This window comes from Egretta garzetta, unplaced genomic scaffold (assembly GCF_000687185.1).
Source record: "Egretta garzetta isolate BGI_Z169 unplaced genomic scaffold, ASM68718v1 scaffold81, whole genome shotgun sequence".
Lineage (NCBI taxonomy): Eukaryota > Metazoa > Chordata > Aves > Pelecaniformes > Ardeidae > Egretta > Egretta garzetta.
In genome coordinates, this window is record NW_009258671.1 from 4,253,264 (window position 1) to 4,274,539 (window position 21,276).

A 21,276-nucleotide genomic window follows, 5' to 3' on the forward strand; every position below is an offset into this window, starting at 1 on the left:
AGAGATTTTTCAAGACCAGTACATGCATGATTTCAGCCTCTGTTAAAAAGTTTACAACAGTAACCTGTTCTGGTAATGTTAAAACCAAGCTTCCATAAAGTAGTAGTGATCATTTCATTCCACTTAATTTCTTGCCATCATTGACATTGGGACTGTTAGGCTATGGTCTGTGATGGTGAGGCTTTTTTCAGTTTGTTAACAGAGGATTTTGGAAATCTTCTGTTTTCATCAGGAAAGAGATGATATTTTGCATCTAGTATTACCAAGGCTATCTAGCTACATGGATTAATGAACTTTTTTTTTAAAAAAAAAAAACAAAAACCCATCCTGCTAAGTAAGAATCTATAGCAGACCCTTGCCTTATAGTTACAGTCTTTGCGTTCTTATGTGCAGCAAATAGAGGAGAAGGGGCAGTCTTGTTTGAAGTGAGAGAGTGGCATATTTGGTATTGTGCTTTGTTTATTTGGTGTTACATTTTGTAGAGAAGGCTGCATATTAAACACTTTATTTTAAAAGAGCAAAAAGTATATATTAGGTTGAAATGCTTAAATAAGTTTGTAAAAAAAAAAAAAAAGGTGCCTATCCACATGGATTTCATCGTTCTGAACTGTGTGGAGGAGTGTTTAGAAACTTGTGTGTGTTCCAGCGTGCATCTTGACCATCTCTTTCTCTAAATAAGTAAAAACTGGGAAAACTAATGAAAATAAAACCCAGAGAAAAATATTTCTGAAATAACATGTTGCAATCAGAGTAGATTTGGAGAAAAAAGGAAAAAGCTGTGCAAATCATGAATGTCACACTATGTTATAGGGGGCAGAGATTATGACTAGCTGCTTGGCATAATTATGTAAGATTGGATCTTTTACCTTTTTACTGACTTGGGAATTCCAAAAGCAGAGGCCAAAGACCACAAAAGAAAACAGAGAAAGTTCACTGCAATTATGAGCTCTTTATCTTCTGTTTTGTAGGTGAATTGCAAAGGAAGATTGGCTTGAAGGTGCTTGAAATGAGAGGAAATGCAGTTGTTGGTTATTTGCAGTGTTTTGATTTGGAGGGAGAATCTGGACTAGTAGTACGAGCCATAGGAACAGCCTGCACATTGGATAAATTAAGTAACACATCAGCATTTTTACCTGCATGTAATTCTCCATCCAAAGAAATGAAGGAGTAAGTATTTCTTTTCATACTCATTCAGTTTTACATAACCAGTGTGATTTCTTTTTTTTCCCCAGAATTTGTTTTTCTTTTGGAGTTTTATTTGTCTGCAACTCAGTTTATATTCCACAATTTTGAAATATTTTAGGTTGGATTACTTATGCTCTTTCTTTAGAAGCTGGAGTGGTAAACCTTAATATGACTTTTTTGAATTTATATAGCAATGGTATTATGTATCCTTGGGTTGTGATCCACTGGTTTCCTAACTAATAATTAGTTCTGCCTTGACTCTGTGTCTGTACACTAAATGTTTTTGTGAGGGCTTCTTATGATATACCTTCTGTTCAAGATTTTCCAAGTTGAGTAAAGTGAGGTTTGAGTGTTTATGCTGAGCATATAAGAAAAGATAAATTTTGAATTCAGACAGTTCTGTCAATGATTTAGAGAATGACCCTGAAGTAGTCTTGTCTTTTCTTGTGTGCTTTGCTTTGTACTGTTGCAAAACAAGTAGGGCTGTTGCAAAACAGGTAGGGTTACAGTGTACTTGCAGAAAAAACTTTTTATGATGAGAGGTAGAATTTCTTGATCTTTGCTATATCTACTGCAGCACCAAACACAGTTTGAATGCAATTTTTTAATGTGTATACAAATTAATAGAAAAATACTTGCAGTTTTCTTTGAATTGTTACCACTTTGTTGCTTGGAAAAATTAGTTATTTTCTGTCTGGTAGAGCTATCTAATTTCTGGAAGGAAAAAACAGCACCAAAAAGTATACTACTTATGATTTGTTTCCAGAGGTATTAGCTGTTCTCATTAACTTGAAATGTTGTGTCATTAAAATAGTAATTAGGCATTTTTGTCATGCAAACATCGGCATGCTCTGATTTATCAAAATTACTGGTTCCTATTTCAAATCATAGCTTGTTTAACTTGCCTTAATTTTAAAAATTCGCCATCAAAAGAGCTTCTGGATACACTGCAGCATAAAATAACAGTGATGATGTAAAAAAAAAAAAAAAAGGTGGCCCTGGTTACTACCAACTTAAAAAGCATTCATAAATAAAGCAGTAGCTTTCACTTTGGAGCACAATGTGGAAATTCCACCCGCCAGATAATCCATGTTCAGTTTTGTGGTGGATATTGTCAGAATCCTTGTCCCATCAATCCAAAAAACAGGAATGTTTCTCAAAGCCAGGACAATCAACTAATACTTCTTATTGCCTTTACTAACTTGTTGCCATGTTGTCAAAGAATCAGTTGCACATTCACAAGCTAGTGCTTAAGCTGTTCCTTTCTCTCTTTTTGTTTCATCTGGACTCTTGCATGCTAGGAATTAAATTTCTTAGAGTCTGCTTAAAGAGATCTCCTCTAGATAAACTTCCCTGAAATAATTTATAACATAACTTTGCAACCTGTTTGTATGTATTGTTTTCTTTTCTTCCACCTTGGCTGCAAATTCTCTCAGGTCTCCGCTGGTTCATCCGCCAAGCCATGGATGCCGCTCGACTCACAACAGCCCAATTCACACTGCTACTGGCTCACGACTTACTCAGAACTTCTCTGTGTCTGTTCCCACTCTCATCTACACTGGTACGAGACTGCTCAGACTCAAGAGCTGGGGAGAGGCAGGCCACAGGCACAGTGGTCGCAAAGTGCAGGCAGGCAGGCAGTGTAGGCAGGTACCACCCATCTTTTCTCCCTCATTTTCTCATGGAGACACCTTCTATTGTCAGTTCAGAAGAACTACTCTGTGTGCAGCTGCTGAAACAAAGGCAATAGTTTCTTGAAAATGCATCGGAGTCTCTTCCACAAAGCCACACTCTTCATTTCTTTTTAACATGCTTACTTCCTAAGAAATTAAGTAAAAATAAGTGGATGTATCTGAGGAACATTTGCTATTTTACAGTCATTAGGGGAAATCATGTTTTGATTGGAGTTCATAATTGCTTTCAAGTGTGATTCAGATATGGTATTTAGGTTTTAAAATGGGTGTAGGAAGGGTATGTGTCATTTGTGGAAGAGATGGTTTTGGAGAAGCAGGTAAGTCAACCTGTGCATAAGTGAACTGTTTGTCAATATAGTTGTTCCCATAAAGATTCTCCTCTCTGCTCTGTTTTTAGCTGTGGCATGCTGCTGATGCTATAGGATAAGGAAACATTTTTTTTTTTTCCCCTTAAAATGTATATGTGTGTATATACATAAATGTGTGAATATGTATAAACACAAATATAATTTGAAATCATTTTTTCTTTATTAAACTAACTCAAAGCATTGTGTATTTGACCAGATTTTTAAGCCATAAACTGTTTTCAATTTTTTCTTTTGCATATATAATTTTTTGTCACATCTCATGCCTTTCATTTGGCTTAATTGTTTCATTGTAGATTATCAGCATCTATCTGTAGAATGCTGAATGGGTAAAACAGCATTTCTTTGCCTCTGGCCTCATCCCCAGTCTCGCACCTAAGGAATAGCTGCTGGCCCTGCCCCAATCCCATCCTGGTGTTTGGATCATGCTGCTGTCAGCCAGGTCCTTTGGCACAGGATTACTGAATATGTTTCCACCTTCTTCTGGCAGGATTCCCTTCAATGAAGATCCCAATCCCAATACTCATTCATCAGGACCCTCCACCCCTCTGAAAAACCAAACCTATTCCTTTTCACCTTCCAAGTCCTACAGTCGACAGTCCTCTTCTTCTGACACAGATTTGAGTTTGACACCCAAAACTGGTAAGGCGCTTCCACCCACTTTTTGTTTAATTTGTGTTTCTCTTTTTATATTTTCATTCAACCCCTTTTTGCTTTTTGGCATTTAAGTTATCAAAATGATGTGGAAATTGGAGACTTCAGATAGCACACCTCAAGCTTGAAAGAGTTTTTGTAGGGCGAAAATTTAAATCCTGGCTATATTTCCACTATTCTGGATAACATTAAAATGGCATTTGTAACACAACTATATTGAAGTAAAAATAAATCATCTCAGAGCATTAAGGGAGTCCTAAGTAATTGCCTTTTTCTTATTTCCTCCATTTCATATTACAAATCATGGGAGTACTTTTCTCACCACGATATGTTAAGGACAGTGTTAGTCTTCAAGCCTAATGTATTGTGGTACAAGTATATTGTATACATTTCTCTGATTTTTAACTCTTTTTGCAAATGTGATACTAGAAATGTATCAGCTGCTGTCTTTTTGTTCTCCTTGGTATATGGAAATGGCTTTACACACACAGTATAGTTTTTGAAAGTAACTTAAATTGTACTCCAGCCATCTTCAAAAAGCATTTTTCTTCCTCCATTGGTCAATCATAATTTCTTCAACTTCTTGTTTCCTCCCTCCTTATTTTTCACTCTGTGGTTAGAATCATGTCAGTAATAATGTCAGCACAACTCTAAGAATTATTATCTGTTTATTCTCCATTATGTGACCAATGCCCTGAGTTTTGCTTTGTAGGGCAAAATATTTTGCAGAATTGTTTATAAAAGTTTGGTTGCTTTTAAAATGGTGATTTACATTGTGGTATTTGAAGCTCAGAACGTTCTTGTCTCCATCTAGTCTAGACAATTTTTAAGCATATTAAAGTAGTTGATTCAGCTTTACTTTATAGCACCCCTTTCAAGAATTTTTCCAGGCAGATAAGTTAGATGTTGCATTCAAATGCAGTTGCATTAAATATTTTGCCTAGTTTATTCCCTAGGTACCTGGTAAAAAATGTTCCCAGTTAGCAAGTTGTCTTTCTCAGTACTATCCTCTCTGTCCTGTTTTTCAAACAAAGAAGCAAACAAAAACACACCTTTCTTTTTTTTGTTTGGTTTTGGTTTTTTGTTTTTTATTTTTTTTTGTCCTTTTGTTTAAATGATGACTGTTTTGTGGGTAACCTATGGTGGTCACTTGTTAAAAGGACCTACAAATATAACTGGGTGATGTAGGAGAACCACAAATTCATGTGCTTGGTTTACCGAATATTTGAAAACCTGTTTCTTTTGATCAGATCTTCCATGGTAAGGATCATGTCGTGTAAAGGATTGAAGATGTAAATGTTCCAAATTTATGAAGGTGGTACTCACTGTGAATTTTCAAGTTTTTAAAGCAGCAACCTTACATCTTTCCTGGCAATGTTACATAGGTGGATGGGCCCTCTCGTCTTTAGTGAGTTCATTCAGAACTGAAACAGATTGTGTAATTGGTACCTCTTATTTTTAGGGATTTTTCAAGTATATAAAGATTTTTTTTTTTAAGCTATCTTTTTAGTATTAAAGCTAACAGTGGGCATAAATTTGCTTGCTATCACTGTCTTTTTAGCAGCTTTTAACTCTGCTACTGAAACTTGTCTTAAGAAGATTTTCTGGTTCCATTTAAAATTCTATATCTTGGTGTTACATATTAGATGTTGAACCTTAGTAGCTTAAAAGGACTGTATCTCTTGAGTCGTTTGTTCTACCTTTCAACAACAATTTGATGGTGTGCAGAAGATACTTCCATAACATACTAAATTCAGTATGTTGTTTCTAACAATTCACTGTATATGTTTAGACCTCTGTTTTCATTTGCTAAGACTGTTAAGTTGGAATATTTCAGTATGAAAGTTGGTAGTGATAGTATTAAAAAAATGCACGCATCTCATATGACACATTAAACATTATCAAATCTGAGATACCCATTACTCAGATTGGCTGATGTGAAAAATGCATTTTCTGATGTTTCTGCAGTACATTATATTCCTCTCTATTTCCCAGACAGGTAGCTAGTGTGTTCACATCTTTGAGATGGAGACTAACTTGGGAAAAGAGTGCAGATACCACAATTTCGCAATATGAATAACTAAATAGAGGAGGTTGCAACTTGGATCTGCTTAAACATCTAGTTTTCAGTAGCTCCAAATCAGGAGAATATCACCTTAATGTTTTTTATAAAATACAGTTGTGATTGTATTATCCATTCTGGTCTAAATAAGAGGGGAAATAATTCTGTACTGAGAAAGCTTGTTTTGGTTTGAAGTTAGACTTCTTCAGTGAATAGTAATATATTTTATGCCGCTGCAAACTAACAGGCTATCAGGCTGATAAAAAGTATGACATATTTTAATTAGGTAGTACATTTTGAGGTGACGTAGCATATGTTTGGAGGAAATTGAGAAGGTGAGAACTCCTTTGCTTTGTGGGAAGTTGGAGTTCTACAAGATTTATGACTCTCAAAATTATAAAACAAATCCATGACTTCTCTGGAAAACAACTTTTTATACCTAAATAATGAAAGTAATCAGATTAACTGTGTGAGAAGACTTTGTTATTTAGCCTTTACTCCATAGTATTTGTCATCAAATTTTGTATAAAATTTGAAAGAAATGTTGGATTATCATGGCTTTAAAAAAAAAATATTTAAAAATACAGTTAATCAGGTCATGATTTTTGAGAACATGCTTCTCATTCACATTGTGGAGCTGTATTGTCATTCCATTTCTTTGTGTGTTGAGAAATAACTTAGCCACAAGTGCTGGTTCATTTGGAGAAAAAAAAATTGCTTCATTTTGATTTCTTCTGTCTGTTTCTTTAGTCATCTTCTGAATCTACATCTCTTTGTCTCTATTACTTTCCTCCACAGCACCTTCCCCACAGGGACCTAGGATTTTCCTGTTTCCCAGCTCCCCTACACTCTCTTGTGATTCCCCACATCTTAAAAAGTCCTGTCTCCTCCTCTCGGGGTCTAGCCTTAACCCTCTACACCCTAGCCATGTCAGCCCAGTTGTTCTGAGGAAAAGTGTTTCTTTCACTGAAGAGCTGCTTCTGGCTGCTTCTGGTAGGATCAATCTATTATGGCCTTTAAACAAACTTTTAAGAAAATGTTGTTGTTACTTGATACTGGGGCATTTAACACACAGCCTTCTATAACCTATGCTTTTGTTCAGTTAGCCTCTGAAAACTGCTGGCTACCTGACTATTCATTCCATCTCTCACCTCTGCCCCAGAAGCTTGAAACAGCTTCAGAACTTCTTAGAGGATTTGAAACATACATAGTTTATGCTTCAGAATTTTTCTCCTTTCCCCTCGCAAAACTTCCTTTGGTAATTGGACTAAAATAATTTAGGGTATTTTCTAATCCCTCTTATTCCCTTCACTTTGTTGTTCCTATATTTTGCATGGAACAAGCACTTGCTCATGAATTCATTCATAATTTTTTGATATAATGGCTATCAGATGGCTAGCAACTCTGCTCTTTAAATTAATCTCCTAAACAAAGCCCGTACAAACTTTTTATTTGTACTGCTTCCTTTTCCATTTCACTGACATTTATTATTTTCATAAATTTAAATAGTCGATATTACTGCTTTTTTCTGTAGAAACTATTTTGATTCGTTTGTATTTTTTGAGTTTGTTTCATGTCCAGTATTTATGCTATGTTTGTCCATATTTAATATTGTATAGTCCCTGACAATGACGTTTAGAATCAATGCCAAACAGTTAAAGCAATTTAACCTTGTTTAATGGGACTATACAGATAGTAATCTTTTTGTTTCCTTATCCAAGAACAGCTAAAAATATTTGTTAAAAATAATGGTATTTTTTCTATACACTTATATAGTAATGATAGCCTAGTAATTTTTTGAAATGTTAGGAATGAATTATTAAGTCTGGTATTATTTCTAGATCTCCCAGTCTTTGGTTAAAACAAATAACTGTACTTTGATGTATATGTACAATCTCATTCGTGTTTATTAGATGCTTGATCAGAAGAAAAAAGAAACTAGCAAGGAATTGTTATGTTAATTCGGTAAAAGAAAATCTTGACTTCATTCATAACTGTTTGCACTGTGGTGTTTGTATTTCATCTTGCTCCTGATGCTTCCTTTTGTTCTTTATCCTGTACTTTCCTATACAACTTAGGTGTTTGTTTTTGCTTTGTCAAGTAAGCTCTGATGGTTTTTAGATACAGAAATACCAATGCTAGTATGTTTTTAGGCATGAAATATTACCAAGAAAATCTGATTCACCAGCATTGTGTTTACTTTAGGAAAAACACAATCTTGGTATGTGTGGTTTTTTTTTTTTCCTTTTGTGACTTCTAACCATAGAGCAACTAACTTGCTGTCATACATATAACCTGCATCTCAACACACTCAGTTAAGAGTACAGTTCCTTGATAACAGATAATTCAGTAGCAAAGATATTTGTGTATCTGATAAACTTTCCATCTCTTCAGAAAAAGCTTTGGTATTGGGAGGGAGGGATGGGAGTAAAATATATGAAAGAAGGAAAGGGAGATTACCTGTACTATGCAAAATTGGAGTTTATTTCTTATTTTCATTTACAGATAATCTGCAGGTTATGTGTGTGCAGATAAAGTAATCAAATAAGTGAGGCAGTTTTAAATGCTGAGCAGTAGTCCTTAGCTTGTCTGAATGAATCAGATGAGTGAATATTTCATTGCATAGATATAAAAGAAAATAAAAATAATTGGTAATTTTTTCAGAGTTTATATTTCAAATCAAAGGGTGTGCGTGCCCTTTGCAATTTTCTTTTTAGTCCTAATCATGCATTATACAGCTGCTGCTGTGAGTAGGTGTACAGTCTCCTCCCAGTGGATAGGAAAGGTGATTTATTTACTCTGAAACTCTCAGAAAGCCAGGGGTTTTTTTGGGTTGTTTTTTTTTTTTTTTTTAAACTGGTAATGATAGTGGAGAGAGATACTTGACGATAGAGTAATTTGGCAGAGAGGCATTGTTCAGCAGCGTAGAATTAATGGTGACTTTGCAGCCCTTTTTGAAAAAGGCTGAAAATCTGATTATGTAGTAACTTTCTGTGAAAAGCAGAGAAGGTAGATCAATATTGAAATCATAGACAAAACTTCCGATAGAAACAAGGGGAAAAAAAGAAATTTTATGTCATAGGAAAGAACTGCAAGCCCAGGTCTTAAAGTCTTTGAAGTTTTTTTAAATTCAGGACAGCAGAAAAAGATCTTAGATCCATGAGAGTTTTGTCTAAATGCTAAAACCCCCCACTGCTAGTCATATGAAAACCAAACGCAAAATACAACACCCCCCCTTCCCCAAACCCAAATTAAACTGTGATGCTCAGCATTTTTTTTCTGAAAATTAAAATTACACTGATAATTTGACTGTTTTCAATGACTATTTTACATATTTTTAAATCAAAGCTTGATTACAAATGATAATATATGTTTCTTTGAATGTCATTTGTACTGATACTCTTCAGGAATGGGCAGTGGGAGTGCTGGAAAAGAAGGGGGGCCATTTAAAACTCTTTTAAGACAACAGACTCAGTCAGCTCTGGAACAAAGGGTAAGACATTTTATACTTTTATTTCTGATCTACTAAATTGAAAATTTAGCTTGTAGCAAGTTAAATGTTTCCTGTTACTTTCTGTTTAAAAATATGTGTCATTTTTAACTCTGAAAACTTACTGGAAATGTTGAACATTTAATAGCCCTTTTATATACAAATTATTTAAATTTTAATATACTGCTAAAACATTAAGAAAATGAGTGGAGGAAATAACTGTAATGTGCTCAGCACTCAAGTGATTACAGTTGGTGTTACAAGAAACAGTTACAGCAAAAATTACTGCTATTTAGGCACTGTAAGTTACTGATGCTTGTGTAAGTTTAATACTTTCCCATAATGTGTTTAGTTAAGTTTTTACAGAAGCCAAATTCAGAAACATTGGAATAGTTTTAAACAAGGTCAAAATCTCATTTATAATTGTGAAAACTTTCAGTTTTGGAAAATAGGTTAGGTGCATAACATAGCCTTCGTTCTACTGCATGAAATGGTGTGCATGTAGCGTTTAAAAAATGTCAATTTAACCAAAACCTAAACCGCTTCCCAAGCAATAAAAGGGCTTTGTAGATTTACAGGTTTTTGAAGAACTTCTGTAGGACTAAAAATGCCATCTTGTTATTATGCTGAATAGACTGTATCATAAAAATAGTGGTTTTAATTCTTTGTTTAAATTTTGGAATGAGTCCTTACAACTTTTTTTTATAGACTATATACGGCTTTTGTCAAAATGTTACTAGTGAGGTGTCTTGAAGGAAGAAATGTGAATGTTTTCTTATCCAGAAATAAAGTCTAGTTTAATTACCATTTCTGACTACCTGAACTACTTACATACAACTGTATATGTTTGTTGAAAACAAAATCAGCTTCATCTGTGAAATACAAGTGAATAGCTACTATGTTGAGTAAGTGGATGATTCTCTTCTCATTTTTTGTGTTATCCGTTGCTAAGAGAGGATCGCCTCATAGGTTCTGTAGAAGGCGGGTACGTTACAAAACATTGTGTGACTCTTTTTGTAGCCCTTTTTTCTTGTATTGAGGATTTCTAAACAATTATTTGATATATTTTGATTTTCATTTTTTGTGAGGTTTTGCAGATTTCTTTGTAATCTTGTTTATTGCAGGATTTTTTTTATATATTTGTTCTGGGTTTTTTTGAAGAGCATTTATCAGATCGGCATACTTTTGCTTAGTTAGTGTCTTGCATGTTGATACATTTCAGCTGAAATTTTAATTTCTCTTTAAATACAAATCCATGGCTTTTTGCTTTTAATGTTTTAGTTTGGAAAAAAATGCTTTAAAAAGAGCTTTTCCTCTGTTTACCTTTTGTTTCTGCTAGTGTTTCAGACATTCCACGGCTGATCTGTTATTTCCTTAGGAAGCTTTTTAAAAACAACTAAAAATGTAAATTAAGAGTACAATATATTTTTAGAGCTTGAATCATTTGCACATTGTTTTGGTAAGACCTGTATATTGTCTAGTGGAAAAAAAATACTACAAAATGGGGTGGAAACATGTTGAATCTGTTGTTAATGATGATGATGTAGCAAAGCACGCGGCCTGTTAATTGATACAAAAAACATGTTCATACTGTTTTTCTGAAAATACCATGTTGGATGTGTTTTTGCTACGGTTACCTTTTTTTCATTCTTTAACTAGAATGAAGTTAGGTGACTAACCTTGTAAGTTATTTTGTCTGTTTTAATATTGCATGCATAGATACAGTGCACTCTAGTTACCTGTTGATTAGTTAGGGTAACATGTATTTGGGAAAACAAAGAATACATTCAATGTGTATAATATATTTTTACATGTATCAGCTATATAGTAAATTCTTTTGAGCCTTAGTTCAGTTTACTTGGCTATATGGTAATGCTAAGGCATATTAAAACCAGTTCGTTCAACTGGACATCTTCATAGGCTTTTTTAATCAAATGTGTTACTAATCTGTCACTTAAATAACCCTAACTGCAAACCAGAACAGATTTTGTTGGAAGGGTAATATTACTCAATTTCTTCTTGGAAAATACACAAACGGTGGAAACCTCACATATGCTTTATGTTTTACATTAATATATTTTTAGCAATTCACAGGATGCCTGTTGATAGCAGGTGTAACTATAGCACAGCTATCTTTGTGCATATTTTTATGTATAAATGCATATGGTATATTTCTGTCAGTGGGAAAATTTGAGCTTACTTCACCCCCCCAAAAAATTAGCCTATGGTTTTGTAGGAATGGCCAAATGCTGCTCTTGATGGTATTTTGTATCTCTGTTGACCTCAACTTGGACAAATGTTGTTTTATTCCTCCACGTTTGCATTCTGCAATTGCTTGAGAGATCTTTACTGCTGCCTTTTCAAAATGGAGATCTGTTGATCTTCACCTCTGAAGAGCACTACTAGATAACTGTTGTGTTAGAGTGCAGTTCTCTGTGTGATTCTTCTGGCTGAAATGCTGACTTAAGCAACTTTCTTTCCAGCAACTTCTTGTTACTATCTGGCCCATCCCCTCAGTTCGGTTGAAGAAAAATTGTAAGATTGTTTGGCCACTTTGTGAGATGGCACAGTAAATGTGCTTAGAAAAAAAAAAAAGACTCAACCAGGCAATTAACAGTATTTTAACATGGACCAGTTTCGTACTCAGGTTCAGCCTAAAAAGCTCTACGAACACACCTGAGCATTATGAATGTTATCTGAGGGAGTGGTACAGTGATGAGAGAGAGTGAATGCTGGAAGGGAATCTGAGAACTGCTTCAGCTGACACCAAATGAGATGTGCGTGTAGCCTTGTTCCATGTGCCTTTTCATTGTTTTGTGTGCCTTTGTGTGAAATGTAATTAAAAAAGAAGAATACTAGCAATACATGTATGTGTATACATAAACATTTTTAAACATTGTATTAAACAAATATTAGGAGGATTTTATTGTAATCTTACTAAATTTTTCCCAAATGCCAACTATAAAATCTCTATGTAGTTGCAAGGATTAAACCAGTGACAGTTCTTTCAGGGCCACAGAATCACAGAATGGTTGTGGTTGGAAGGGACCTCGGGAGACCCTCTAGTCCAACCCTTCTGCTAAAGCAGGTTCACCTCGGGCATGTTGCACAGGGCATCGTCCAGGCAGGGTTTCAATATTTCCAAACAAGGAGACTCCACAACCCCCCCTTGGGCAGCCTGTTCCAGTGCTCTGCCACCCTCAAAGTAAGGAAGCTCTTCTGCATATTCAACTGAAACCTCTTATGCTTCAGTTTGTGCCCATTGCCCCGTCCTGTTGCTGGGCACCACTGAGAAGAGTCTGGCTCTGTCCTCATGACACACACCCTTAAGGTATTTGTATGTGTTGATGAGATCCCCTCTCAGTCTTTTCTTCAGGCTAAACAAGCCCAGCTGTGTCAGCCTTTCATCATACGGGATATGCTCCAGTCCCCTAATCATATTTGTAGCCCTCCTCTGGTCTGTCTCTAGGAGTTTCTCATCTTTCTTGAACTGGGGAACCCAGAACTGGATGTAGTACTCCCAAGTGCGGTCTCACCAGGGCAAAGTAGTGCCCTGTGCAGAGTCTGTGCAGTCAATGACTGTGAAATGGTGTAGTGAATTAGTATTGGTAAAATGATTGACCATCTTCAAGTAGTAGCTTGGGAACTTTAAGAACATCATGTCTTCTCACACACAGGAATACTCTCTGCTTGCATACCTTGGTGTAGAGATAGTCCTTTGCAAATTGCGGTGATAGAGGAGAGTTGTAATATGCAAGCACTGCATCTGGTTCTTTTGGAATGTCTTGTTTTCCATGCAATAAGCATAGGTTTATAATTTTTGAAGTATTACAGATTACCATGTGTAATTGAGGCTGGAACTTGTATTTGAGTAATATAATAATAAAAAGCCCCAAACCTCTAAATGAGCTTAAAAAAGAAAAAAAGGAAAATAGAAGCCCTCATACAAAGTGGTAGAATTCCATTGGTTTCAGAATGAATGAGACATTGTTCATGGAATAAGAGCAATGTTAGAATGGTTCAGTGAGTCAGTTACTGAGATTTGTTTGTGGATGAAATTAACTGATAGGACATAGGTCTAATTTTGGCATGTATCATAATATAGACTTGCAAGTATCTATATGCCTGAGTCTATTGATTGAGACAAAACCATGTTGCCACTTCAAAGTTTTATTCCTATAGGGAGTCAGGCAAACTGAAAGTCTAAGCATGTTAAAATTACTTGCAATGCACAGCCTTATGAAAACTAACAAACAAATAAATAATTTACGAATTTCTATTTAGATTAAAAAGCATTGGATTTGCTTATGCTTTAGAGCTAAAATACAAAGGTAGTATAGGCTTAGTGGAATTTTATATAGGTGGTATATGCAGTAAACTTTTTAATTGACTTCTATAGTTCTGGGAAAGCTAATTATTTTTCATGTCATTAATGTGGAATAACCATATTCAGGGGACAAAGCAATTGTGTATATCGATATATTTAAATACAAGTTATGCAGAATGAGTGTCATGGAGTTCTATAGGGACAAATATTGTCGGTACACTTGTGAATCATAGAACAGTTGATACTGCAGAGCCACAGCAACAGAAAGTTCTAACAAAGTGTTGATGCACTGGTGTTTTTCCATTTTTCAGCATGAAGGATGTACAGAAAAGGAGTTCAGACTGTGTTCTAGTCAGGGCTTTCTGACTGTTCTGATGACCTTCAAAGCAGTTTGTGATCTGTTAGAACCTTCTGGGGAAATCTTTCCCCTAGCCTTCTGTAGAGATCCATCAGTGCTTCTGAAAACAGATTAGTCAAGCAGGTTCACAGAGTCCTATGGTGAAATCTTCCGGCTTTTTAATTGCATAAGGCACAACTGCAGGTTTTGGTGTTTTGGGGGTTGGGGTTTTGGGGGTTTTTTTTTTCCCCTTCTGGTTGTTGATACTATGGTTGCTGATTTCAAAGTTTGCCTCTTAATTTTGAAGTCTAAGCCAAACGAAAATCCAGAAATCTTGACGTTTGTAGGACCTTTTACAAGCAAGAGTTCTAACAACAAGGGTGGTAATAATTCTGAAGTGTTACTTCTTAAATGTACATTGGGCTTTAGTTTAAGAAGACTTTTCATGCCATGTATTGCTGGAAGAACAGTGATCCTCATTTAATCTGCAGCATGTACGCTGTTTAGGTAGAAGCTCGGTTAACTGTACTGTTGCAAGTGCTACAAGTATGTGAGAAAGGAATTTATCCTGTACTTTCTCTCATATAAAAATGTGGTGTTTATTTTTTCCATTTAACCAATCATCATGACTATACAAACCATGATTGCATGATTTTTTTTATTTTATTTTTCCTTTTTTGCCTTTATGCATTTAGAATTGCTGAATATAAATCTATTGCCTTTCCCCCATAAGTGTGCTATCGTGTATATTAGACATTCTATAGAATGTCTTCTGTAGAAAATAAAATCTTCCAGTTTGGGGCTCACGTCCTATGAATATGACTGTTTTACTTCATCATGTGTGTCATGAAAAATTACTGTTATCGCTCTACATTACCTCTTGTATGAACTGTATTTTTGAGTAGTTGCTGAAACTTATTAATTCTTCATTTTAATTATGAATTGTAAAAACTAATTTATGCAAATGAATTGGACGTGAATTTCCTTAGTTTAAGAACTTACAGTTGTATTTCAAAGACTTATGCTGTATTCTAGAAGATGGATATTCCTTAGCAGAGCAGTCCATTCATATTTTTAGGTATGTTTTCTTGTAGTAAGGCATTTATCATTCTCGCAGGACTACAGTTTGGTTTACCCTGTGCTTCAGAATCAAACTGCAGTCAGTTGCAACAGTAAAACCTAAAAAATGGAGAAAAATGTTCCTTTATTTTGTATTGGGTAATGAGAGTAGAATTACATTGTTTAGCTGCCATCGTAAAAGTGGACCAGTAGAGGCTTGGTTAACACAAATATGTAAAATTTCGATTAAAGTTTTGATTATTTATTAATCTTGTACCGAGATACAACTCTATGGGGGAAAAGTATTCTTATATTGTATAATACCTCTGCTTTTATTATACTATGGGTATATGAAGAGGTATGGTTACGTAGTGCTTAGTAAGCCTGAAGGACATGTTTGGCCTAATGTAACTGCTTTGCTTGTATTTCAGGGAAATTATCAATTTACTGCATGTTTATTGGCAATCAGCAGTGGTTGGTAAGCAGTCATTTGATGTTTGTTTTTAATCATGACAGGAATTCCCATTTTTTACCTTGACGACCTTTCCACCAGGCTTCCTTGTCCACGTTGGTGGTGTTGTCAGTGCACGGTCTGTGAAGCTCCTGGATCGCATTCACAATCCTGGTATGTTAACACAATAACAACTTCCTTGCCCAAGTCCAGTTGTAATGATCACGTACTTCTAATCTTATTTGGATAGATATAAATCTATTCTAACAATGTATATTAAAAGCAGTATTTTTCAGACAATTATCTAAGCTCGAAAAATAATAGTCATTCAGAGGCTGTGTTTTTGGGGAAAATCTTTTCAGCAAGTTAATAAAATAATGAAGTACTTTGAATCCAGTAACTTTGCACTAAAAACTGTCTCTGAATTGTTGAGGGTTTAATTATTTTTTTACCACTTTATAATATTAAAACTTGATGCAAGTTTTCCATTCAAACAAAACCAAGATGAAATACTTGATCTTAACTATGAATGTTTTCTAATTTTCAGCTCCTTGAAATCCTTAAGGACTAATGACTACAATTTAGCTCCACACATGTTTTTAGCCTGTTTTGATAAAACCTTTACAGCCTTGTTTCTGTTCTTAAAAACATATACTGACAGTCCTTTAAGATTTTTACTTAGTATTTACCTGGGAATCCCAGTACTGGAGCATGTGTATTTTGCATGTCCTAGTTCTGACATCAGAATTAAGTGACTTCTGATTCTGAAGACTTTGTTGTTATATTCACTGAGACAAGCCGAGGAATACTCTGTAAAAAGTTGGAGTTAACAGCGCACTTAAAAATGCAGACAGAGAAGAGTAAAGAACCTGTAATGGTTTTGCATACACTGGTCAGGAGTAATAAAGTTTGTGCAAATGCATCTTTAAAAGCAATTTAAAAAAAAAATTTTTTTTCCTTTTTTTCTTCTTCCTGTGGCCTAAGGCAAGTAATTCTGCAAGTAGGTAGATTGTTGCCGAATCTAAAGATTCAATAAACTGACAATATGAAATAAAATCTGAAATTTAATTTCAATTAAAAAAAATTAAGGGATTGTTTTAAAGCATATGAGTACACAATATTGTTCTTCTTTTGCTATTTTTAAGATTTATTTACATAGTGGAGAGAAGATTAAGAGAAATGTCAAAGTATAATTTATGTGCGGGTCCTCCCTTTCTTTGCCACAAAATTGTCTTGGGCTTCTGTACTTTCAACAGATTTCTGGTACAGGTCACATATGTGCAGACTTTTTTGTGTGATAAATTTATTTAAGACAAAATAAAAAAATCAATTACACTCAGAAGTTTTAAAAACTACTTTCTTGCATTATGCACTCCTTTGCTTTTACCAACTGACTGAAAACAGGATAAGACATAAGAGAAGAGAGAGATGCATATTTGCACAACTAAGCGGCTCTTTTTAGTGGTTTTGTGGGACTTGCAGATTGCTCCTGACAAGTGAATGTAAGATGCATGATACTTTGAACTCAGTATATTGCAAAGCAATGAAAACAAGAGGGGAAATGAAGGCACGTGGCTATGGGAGGGAAGGTGAAGAAGTAGAAAAAAAAATCTGATATAGTGATGATCATACTAAGCATTTGAGTCATACAAGTCTATGAAATATTAAAGGAAGCAAATAAACTGGCAAATGCATAAGCAGGAAAACGTAGAAGAGGAAAGAACATTTGAAGGGGTGGATTGAGAACTTACCAATAAGATAATAATTGCTATATACTGTACACTTTGATCACACCTAGTTGTAGATTGCTGTAGCATGCTCCTTTTTTCCCTTTCTATTTCAGCCTCTTATTAACTCTGCTGTCTGTGTCTTTCCAGTTCCTGTGGAGTGGTGTTGTCAATTGTGTTCTTGTTGGTAGTTTTTTTTCACTATTCTGCTCCTATAACTGATCTACTAATTTGCTGTTTTGAACTCAGCCTTTGTCGGAATTATGGGTAACACAAGATCATACAAACTGCTAGACTGGAATAGTTTCAATTCAGGTATTTTACTAGTCATTCAGTACTACATATGCTGACAGAAATTATGGCAGCTCAGTGAAGTTCTTAGAAATGCTGTAGGATATTTAGGTTAATGTTTCAAATTTAAATCTGTTTAACCATCAAATGCCTAAATGTCTTGCTTTAACGTTGTTAAAGGCTTTCTTTAAAATTGCAAAGCATTGTTTTAGTATAAAATAGTATTGCTAAGAATAATTTAATATCAATCCGGAAAGCTGAATGTTCAGATGATTATTTTGTAGTAGCTTTCAGCTTTTTTTTTTTTATTGGTTTGATTTTTTTGGGGGGGCTGTTGGTTTGGTTTTGTTTTGCATGAGCTTGCACTTCCTTCAGCAATGGCTGTATTTCTGTTAATTTCAGGAAACTGATAAATGTTTTTATTTTAAATAATAGATGTAGAAATTGTCCAAGAGAATGGAAAACAGACAAAGAGTATGACCTGTTTAAAGACAAGGGTAGTGTGTAGTCCAGAATTTGTTGGTTCATAAATTTTGTATTGTAAAATGCAGTTATCTTGCAGGACATAGAGCATAATGAACTTTTTAATCACTTTAACACCTAACTTGAAAAAAGCCCCAATATTCTAATTTTTTATGCAGTTTAGGGATCAAAGTGTGTAACTTCTTAATCAGCTGCAGAGAGAATCAATGAGTTGATGATGCTGTCTACATAAAAGCTACATTGAACACTGGCCTCTTACGGGGAGAAATAAAGACTTTCCCCCTCCCCGTTTCCTCTGGAAATGTAGCATGCTTTGGAAAAAAGAAAGGCGTAACTTGTACACGTATAATATCCAAGCCAACACACCTTGCCAAACTTTCATGTTTTTAAAGCTAGCACAGTAGAAAGGCTTAAAGCTGACCTCTGGGGGTTTGTTTCCCCTGGAAACAAACTTTCCTTCTTGGTACTTCACTGTTGCAGTGCAGCTCTGTGTCATTTGTCTTTGGAAAGTGCAGTGTCATGCTCTAAGCTTCAGTTTAAATTATCTATATACATTTTTCGTTTTACAAGTAGTTCAGTAATAAGTAGTGCCTAAAACCATTGGCTCATTTTTGTATCCTTGTTCCTTGCTACAGTGAGCATCCTGTTATATTATGAGGTTTTCTGGTTTTGTTCGTTTTATTTGCTTGTTCTGAAGTAATATCTTCTAAAATTAATTTTATTTTCTGTATGAAAATAATACTATGAAATTCTCAGATCTATTACTGGTATAGCATAGTCTGATCCAAGGTGCTAAAAACGTGTCAAAATTTTGCATCTTGTATGCTACCTTGAAAAGTTTGAATTAATTGTTGCTTCTTCGAGGTAGGGTTTAGTGGTATTCTACCATGGAAGAATTTTATTAGAATAAAGGAGTAAATGTGTTATCTACAGACACTAAACATACATCGAGCTAGGCTAAAAAGTGATCCAGAAATGTAAGCCAAGGTGGCTAATGGAAAGTCATGAACTCATTTCTTAACAGAATACCCAAAAGTGGCCTATATTTTTTAGAGGTAACAGGAATATATATGCATTTTATACCCAGAGGTGGTTGTTACCCAAAGATTTTGGAGTAGGGAAGTCTAAACCAAACAGTAATTTTAGAGTTAATATGTCGCTGATAACTGTGTGTATTTCTGTTGCCTTGACGAGCGTCAGCAGCTCTGTAGTAACAGTCTTGATTAATCCTACTGGTTAGGCACTGAGCAGCTTATGCTTATATTCCTGGAAATATGTTTCTTTTGCAGTACTGGGTGTGTTGCTGAATGAAGAAGAAAGGAGGAAGAGAGTAGATCAGTTCTTAACTGTGATGCATGATGGATAGTAGAGTTGCAGATCACATACAAGCTAACCCTCTCTTAGACTGGAATAATGAATATGCTGTGCAGATCTGTTACCATTGAGAAAACAAAGGAGAAGATTGCTATTCATCTGCCCCTTCCAGAGCTTTCTTGCCAACTCTTATCATTGCTGGCTGTACTTGGCCTGAAGGAGAGCAGGGATTTATACAGCTTAAGGAAAACAATACTACGTTTTTACATTACATTCACAGTAGCAAGGACATAATCACAACCATAAGTAGGCTAAAATTATTTTCCTTTTTGAAAATGTTCAGGCTTCATTTAAGCTTGCTAGTAACCTGTGTAGCATAGAAGGATAATTCTTTTTTTTGCCGATGGCAGGGAGGCTCGTTTAATTAAGTGTGTAAGATATACCAGGACCATCTGACGGCGGTGAAAAGTCAGAGATTTGAAGGTGCTTGAAAATCAAATGTGGAAGTAAAGACTGATTTTATTTGATGACTAGAAAAGAAACTACTTAAGTATCTAGGAATTGCATATAGTTCAACAACAAAATTGTTTCAATGTTTGTAAAATGATGAAAAGGTAATGATTAAAATGAATCTGCAAAATTAGACAAGAGCACAAGTTCATAGATAAGAGGGCACATAGTACAGTGGAAGAAATACTCTGGTGCTGTCTCTGAAAAAGGATGTTAAAGATGTACCATAAATATAAAAACAGGAAAGGCATCCTGAATCCAGAAAACTGGATCTTTGTTAAAGTCTCTCCCTGAGGTTAAATACAGAGAAGAAAGGTTCCTTAGGCAGTGCAAGGAACTTGTTGAGTAGAGACTGCGTTTGCATACGGCTGTTTCATAGCGCTAATGTACACAGTGTTCTCACATAATTCCATTTTTAAACTCCTCATTCAGGGACCTGCCTCAGCAGTGATTTTTCAGCTCCAGTGGTCAGAAACATGGAAGGAAAAAAGATTGTTAGTAAAATTTCTAAGGATCTTCTGAGCTTCTTGTTTGATATCCAGACTTGTTGAGAGTGTGAAATTCTCCAGAACTCTCGTTTTGTATATGAGGAAGTGCAAGAGGAAAGCTTGAATATGTTTTGGTTCTGTAACTGAATGCTTTTCTTTCACAGAAATGCAAACGTACAGTGAATGTGCAAATTACATTTCATACTGCTGTCTGGGGTGTAAATGTGGCATACTTGTAAGAACACAGTAGAAAATGTCAGAATGTTTTTGTTAATGTCTGATGTGGCTGTTATTCAGAACTGGTAGAAAAACATCTTAAGGTTGACCTCTCGCCTTTTCTTGGAGAACTTCCAGGTTGACTTGTATATCAGTGTGTGTTGATATGACAGTGGGAGGTTAAGGCAGTTGTCAGAGGCTTTTCTGAACAGAGTGAGGGGTGAGATGTTTTTCAGTAATATTTCAGTAATATTTTACTCTACTTTTCTGCAACCTTTCCAGAGGAGTGAATATTCCTAAATTATTTTTATGGTTAATGTGAATGGTGTTTGAATATTCTTTTTTTGAAGCAATTGCACCCTTATATTAATGAAACAACTTCCTTTGGGACTGTGCATTATTTTTCTTTTGGAGAGTTCTGAGCAGATATTTATATCACTGAACAAAGGGTGGTCACTGCCAGGGAGTACAGAATAGTATTCCTGTGTTCTATTAGAGATTCATAAATTAATAAACTTGGCATTTAAAACCTTTGTTTTAGAATTCTTTGCCTAATAGTAAATAATGCTGTTTAATCTGTTCATACTGATTTAAAAGTTTCCCTGAAATTTGGCTAATGGTGT

The 21,276-nt window shown here is 35.1% G+C and overlaps 1 protein-coding gene across 1 annotated transcript in view; it reads left to right on the forward strand.

Annotated features, from left to right (window-relative positions):
- Positions 1 to 1,081: 1,081 nt before the first annotated feature.
- Positions 1,082 to 21,276, forward strand: part of C2CD5 (C2 calcium dependent domain containing 5) — a 55,547-nt gene continuing 35,352 nt past the window's right edge. Inside the window, exons 1-5 of the mRNA XM_035888516.1 lie at positions 1,082 to 1,167; positions 2,622 to 2,746; positions 3,735 to 3,886; positions 9,368 to 9,453; positions 15,690 to 15,798. Of these exons, the coding sequence (XP_035744409.1) occupies positions 2,652 to 2,746; positions 3,735 to 3,886; positions 9,368 to 9,453; positions 15,690 to 15,798 (442 nt within the window). The 5' untranslated portion in view covers positions 1,082 to 1,167; positions 2,622 to 2,651. The remainder of the gene's footprint in view (positions 1,168 to 2,621; positions 2,747 to 3,734; positions 3,887 to 9,367; positions 9,454 to 15,689; positions 15,799 to 21,276) is intronic.